This window comes from Zingiber officinale, chromosome 1A, assembly GCF_018446385.1.
Source record: "Zingiber officinale cultivar Zhangliang chromosome 1A, Zo_v1.1, whole genome shotgun sequence".
Classification (NCBI taxonomy): Eukaryota; Viridiplantae; Streptophyta; class Magnoliopsida; order Zingiberales; family Zingiberaceae; genus Zingiber; species Zingiber officinale.
The window spans coordinates 26,399,348-26,405,347 of record NC_055987.1 but is presented as its reverse complement, the minus strand read 5'-3'; the positions used below and the strand labels follow the sequence as shown (position 1 = coordinate 26,405,347).

Below are 6,000 nucleotides of genomic sequence, written 5' to 3'. Positions count from 1 at the left end.
ATATACATAAGATTAATTAAATAAACAAACTTGAACAGCTCGTTATGCTAAATGAACAAACTTGAACACATATATGTTCAGCTCGTTAACATTCATGAATAATGTTCGTGAATAACGTTCATGAACAATGTTCACGAATCATATTCATTAATAAAAATATTTTCAATATGCTAAATAAATAATAAAATAAAATAAATAAATAAATTTAAATTATCAAGCTCAATAACCAATCAAACAACTAAAAATTTCAAACAATCAAACAAGTTTGAATTTAGAGCTTGATAACATCTAAACGAACCAAGCTCAAGTTAAATTTGAATTGAGAGCTTGATAACATCTAAACGAACCAAGCTCAAGCTAAACTTGAATTGAGAGCTTGATAACATCAAAACGAATCAAGCTCAAGTCAAGCTCCAAACAAATTCAAGCTCATAAAAAATAAACCAAGCCAAGCTTTAACACTCATTTCAAAAGCTTGGTTCATTTTAAACTCGGCTTGACTCGGCTTGGTTACCTTATCAAACAAGCTTGAATACCTCAAAGCTCGGCTCGGCTCAGCTCGGCTCAGCTTGTTTACAGCCCTAGTCGCTACCCACAAGCGAGCTGACAGTTTACGCCTCGAGGGATTTGTTACAGTTCGCCATCAACCTCGGGTACCTCGAGTTACCCGAGGTTGAATTCTTCTCTTTGGCGCCCCCGACTGCATCCACAACGTTGTCGCGCCAGAGCAGACCATGGGCAGGCCGTCACCGGTCAGCGCCATAAAGGTAACCTTCAACCACACCACAAACGACATCATCGAAGAGTTCGGCTACCAAGAAGTCGACCACATGAGGTTAATGATTTCACAGATTAATTAATTAGCTTGTCATGTGATGAATAGAGGTGTAAATGAACCAAGTCGCTCATAAGTTATTCGAAACTCGATTCGATAAAAATTTGTTTAAACTCGTTTAATGAGACTTGTTAAGATAAACAAATCAAGCTCAAGTTTCACAATATTCGGCTCGTTAGCTCGTGAATATGTTCGTTAAACTCATGAATCAACTTTTAAATAAAAATAATAATTTTGATATTAAATTTATAGATTTTACACTCTACTATATAGACAAATATATTAAATTTATTTATTAGAATAAAATTATAAATTTTAATAAGAATATTATCATTTTCTCTAAATATATAATTTAGTTTTTAATAAATATTTAAATTTATACTCTATATTTATTAAGCTCGTTTAGGCCCGATAAAAATTCGAATAAGTTCGTGAGTCATGAATATATTTGTTAAATAAAGTTCGAGCTCGGTTCAATTATAAACGAGTCAAACTCAAACATTCAAAAGTCCGACTCGACTCGATTACACCCCTAGAGATGAACTACTTTGGTGTGAATTAAGGGAGATCAAGAGCATAGTTGATGTGTTCCCAAGGCCGCTGATTCATCCCCATTGAATATTTAATTTTTATATTCATCCTCGTACTCATTTAGTATCTATATCACATCTATCATCCTATTATTATTTACAAATCTTTTTTTAAAATTCATCGAGCATGAAGCACTTTTTTTTTTATTTTCTTTTAAATTCGGGATATGTCAATAAAATTTTACTTAGAGTTTAGAAATTGAATTATAATATATATATATATATATTTTACTTAGAGTTTAGAAATTGAATTATAATATATATATATATATATATATATATATATATATATATATATGAGAGTATGAGATAAAATATGGTTAACATTTTACCACATCCATCTCCATATTCAAACTAAAAAATATCCACGTCCAAATACTCAATTATTTAATCAGAGCTAAAAATTTTCTCTATACCTTTTTTCCATTCAAATCAAATATCAAATTTTTCATGGAGAAATTGTCATACCTAACCTAGTGGATGCAGTAAATTTGATTGTTGTGTTGACTTCTCTTGTGCCTATCACATTGATTCTCTCTCCAATACAAGGATTAATGGCTCATTTTTATAGTAGTATGTATTCTTCTTGAATTATAATTGTTTTTGGGAAATATTTCTGAGACATTTCCCAAAAACAATTATAATTCAAGAAGAATACACACTCATTTTTATAGTAGTATGTATTCTTCTTGAATTATAGTTGTTTTGGGGAAATATCGTTGCAGTGAAGAATGGTTCATGATAAGTAATTGGGAAACACTCACCACAGAGGAAGGACATTAAAAAGAAGAATCAAAAGTTGGACATGGCAGGAGAAACTTCAAATCTGCGCTATGTAACTGACAAGGTCAAACTGAATAATAAACACTATGGCCACATGATCTGCCGGTCTTCAAGTATCTAAACAAAATTTCACCAGAAAAGATTAGGACATCAAGTTAATTCTGTGTTGCACTCTCGATGTTTGCTCAAATTTAAACATCTTAACTGAGACTAGTAAATTTCATCTATACTCGCAAAGTAAGGATATGAAGTGTGATAAACAACTTGAACATCATGGATTATTTTCAAAAGAATTCGTGTCCAGTAACTTACAAATATACAGGCACCAGTTTGAATCTGGCTGCAGAAGAAAAATCTGAAATGGATTCGCAATGCATTTGAAGGAAAATACTTCTCTTGAGTTAGTTCCCCCTCGGTAACTTTCCAGCCAGATTTAACTTACATAATGCACACCATTTTGCTACCTGAACTGGGAGAGAAGCTACGGAAACCTGACGTAGAAAATGTTGCGGCCAGCAGGTCTGCTGCATCCAATCAATATTGCCACCCAAATTTCTTAATCAATGATCTCAAGCTTACCGATTTGAGGATGGTGTTGGGTCTGCAGCTCTTAGCGAACCACCAAGCTCAATCGGCACGAGAGGAATGAGAGAGTGGAGGACATCAGTAATCAATGGTCTGTAGCTAGGTTCCTGCTGCACACATAGTACAGCGACAGCAGCTACCTGCACCATATTATTATGTACTTAAGATGAGAAGAAAGAAGCATGTTTCCGAAGGTATGGGAATCAACATACTTGGTACAAGTGTTTCAGATCCATAGTATTCTGGATAACTGGATCTACAATGTTTGGAAGTTTTGATCTGTCAGTAAGTTGAGGCATGGCCTGAAGAGAAACAATTAGAAGCATTCAAAACCAGCATGTAATTGGGGAATGGAATATCAGTATTCATTGTTGATGCCATATTAGAAATGTTTAAAACATACCCATTGGACGATTGATTGGCATTCAGACGGTGCCATCTTTTCAACTGGTTTTTTTCCCATCAGAAGCTCCAGGAGCACAACTCCGAATGCATAGACATCACTCTTCTCAGTGAGTTTACCTGAAAGAGGTTGCTACTATGCTTATGCTATTTCTATAGTCTCTTTTTTCCATCATATGGTATTTGTTGGTATCAGCTATATTAGCATTAACATTGATTGAAATTAACACCTCATAATCACAAGAAGTACAATTTAGGCAGTAGAGACAAGAAGATTAAGTACCATCTAGGAGATATTCTGGAGCTACATATCCTAGAGTGCCTGAAAGTTCTAAACCACATTTGTTAAGGTTTCTATCAACAACTGCAAGACCAAAATCTGCAATCTGTTACCACAAGGAATTCAATTAGAAATAACTTTGTATTTGGCAAATTGCATCAGGCCAATGTTCAAGATGAATTGTGACCTTAGCATTAAAATCTGAATCTAGAAGTATGTTGGATGACTTTATGTCTCTGTGGATCACGGGTGGGTTACAGTGCTCATGAAGGTACTCCAATCCTCTATTTGCCAAGTAGACAATAGATTAATATGTGAAAAAGATAGCTATTTCGAAATGGAGAGAACATGACAATGTGAAAAACCAAACCTTGCAATATCAAGTGCAATTTTCATTCGAATATGCCAGGTCAAAGCTGATCCATGGGAAGGTCCTGCAGGTGCAAAATACAAAGCAAACAAGTCTAAACATTGAAATCTATTCTAATTGCTAAAGGAGAAGAATTGTACCATGGAGCTGTGTTTCCAGAGATCCATTTTGCATCAACTCATATATGAGAAGCCGAGTTTCTCCATGAATACAATAACCCAAAAGAGATATTATGTTAGGATGTCGAATTCTTCCGAGCAAATCAATCTCATTCTGGTCAGAAATAAGACAGAATACGTGGCATTTCATCAATCTTTAGAAGGGAGTGAAGAAAGTTCGTAATTTTTTAGTTTCTCACTTCAAACTCCTTGCTGCAATCTGGTCTGCCAGCGTCAAATTTCTTCACTGCAGCAGAAACTTCACCATGGAAGCAAGCTTTGTACACATGACTGAATCCTCCTTCCCCTAAGATATTGCACTCGCTGAACTTGTTAGTTGCTAACTCTAGTGATGGGTAATCTACCGTTGGCAACAATCCCTTCTTGCTTGTCGTCTTCATGTTATTCAACTTGCTCCTGATTGATCCAAATGGAAGCCCACCACCGGCCTCTGTTAGTGTTGGTACCAAGCGCACAAATTATTAGAGAGAGAGAGAGAGAGAGAGAGAGAGAGAGAGTCCATTATGTGCAAATCAGATGAGAAAGTCGAACCTGAGGTTTCAATGTTTCTTGTATTGAGCATTTGGCGGCCCCTCCTCCAAAAGACACAAGCACAAACTGAGGACAATATGATCGCTAGAACTGCAGCAGAGGCCAGAACAACTGCTATAACTAGTTCTTTGTGATGATGGTGATGGCGTGTCTGTATCACGATTTGCATCCGTGCTATAAAAAAGATGGACATTCAGCTAAATGCATTGTCATGGCAAACAAACTGCCATCGAAGGATGGGCAATGAGGAAACCAAAAAAGGCGAAGATTTTCTAGGATAAACAACTACGCATCTTGCACGAAAAAGCCAAAGAAGAAAGGAGAATTGGACACTCTCATGCCCGTGGAGAGGGGAAAAAAAAAGATAGTAGATCTCAGAACCGATCTTGAAACGCCATGACCTGAATTTACCCGATCGTCATAAAAAGAAAAAGAAAAAGAAACGATCTTTTTCTGTAAGAAGTACAAATACTTAACGCCAGATCAAACTTAAAACGGTAGAGAAACCAGAAGCAAGCGGGCGCACCTGACGGCGACGGCGCCAGGGACGAAGAAGTCGGAACAGACGGTTGGTTCCCAGGGGGCAGAAACAAAGGAGCCTGGGCATCGGCGACTGCTACAGCCGTGAGGAGCAAGAATCCAAGCCACCAAACGGAAACCGAAGAAGGGAGGCGCAGCGGTGTGGGAGACCTCCCCATGTCTCCAGAATCACCAGCGCCACTGAGAGAGCCGATAGACAAAGAGAGCCGGAGGGTAAGCCCTTCTCTCCAGAGCAGATCTCCAACTCCGGAGCAGATTTGGGTGGAAAATCCAGATCATGAAACGCCGGAAAGCTCTAAATTTTGAATCGCTGCCTCTCTCTCTCTCTCTCTCTCTCTCTCTCTCTCTCTCTCGTCTCTGATTTGAGGAAAAAAATGGGACCTTTTGAGCAGCAATTTTCGTGATTCGTTCTTTCTTTTGCGGGAACGACAACGACAGTAGCACGGAAAAGAGAAGGGTCCATGCGTTCCTGGTAACTTGCCTTTAAATTGTAACAGTAACAAAACAAAAACACCACCGATGGCCTGCTTACTTGGGCGGAGAGAGAAAGAGGAAACTAACCGGCAACATTCCGCTTCCCCACTCATTGTTTAACTTGAGGATGACTGTATTTACTTGGTGTGGCCGTGTGGATAGAGAAAGGAAAGGTGTTATAGCGAAATAAGGGAAACCAGAAAAAATATCCTTACTCAGGAAGAAAAGAGGGAGAGATGAAAGGAAAAAATAGCCATTTTTTTTAATTATTGTAATGAAAGATTAAATTATATATCTTCGCAACTAGATCCAAAATAGCTATTCATTTCTAATAAAGTATTAAATTTAAATTCTAAAATATAAAAGTTATATATGTCCATGGGTACTCTAGTGAGTATCAACTTCACAAAAGGCTACTGTTGAAACATATA

The 6,000-nt window shown here is 37.2% G+C and overlaps 1 protein-coding gene across 1 annotated transcript; it reads right to left on the bottom strand.

Annotated features, from left to right (window-relative positions):
* Positions 1-2,461: 2,461 nt before the first annotated feature.
* Positions 2,462-5,524, bottom strand: LOC122021534 (probable receptor-like protein kinase At1g80640). The gene is made up of 10 exons (XM_042579660.1): positions 5,082-5,524; positions 4,556-4,729; positions 4,204-4,454; positions 3,986-4,118; positions 3,846-3,909; positions 3,663-3,759; positions 3,479-3,581; positions 3,197-3,315; positions 3,006-3,095; positions 2,462-2,933 (listed from the first exon to the last, which is right to left on the bottom strand). Exons 1-10 carry the CDS (start codon positions 5,251-5,253, stop codon positions 2,784-2,786), a joined length of 1,353 nt encoding a protein of 450 aa, XP_042435594.1. The 5' UTR covers positions 5,254-5,524; the 3' UTR covers positions 2,462-2,783.
* Positions 5,525-6,000: the final 476 nt, after the last annotated feature.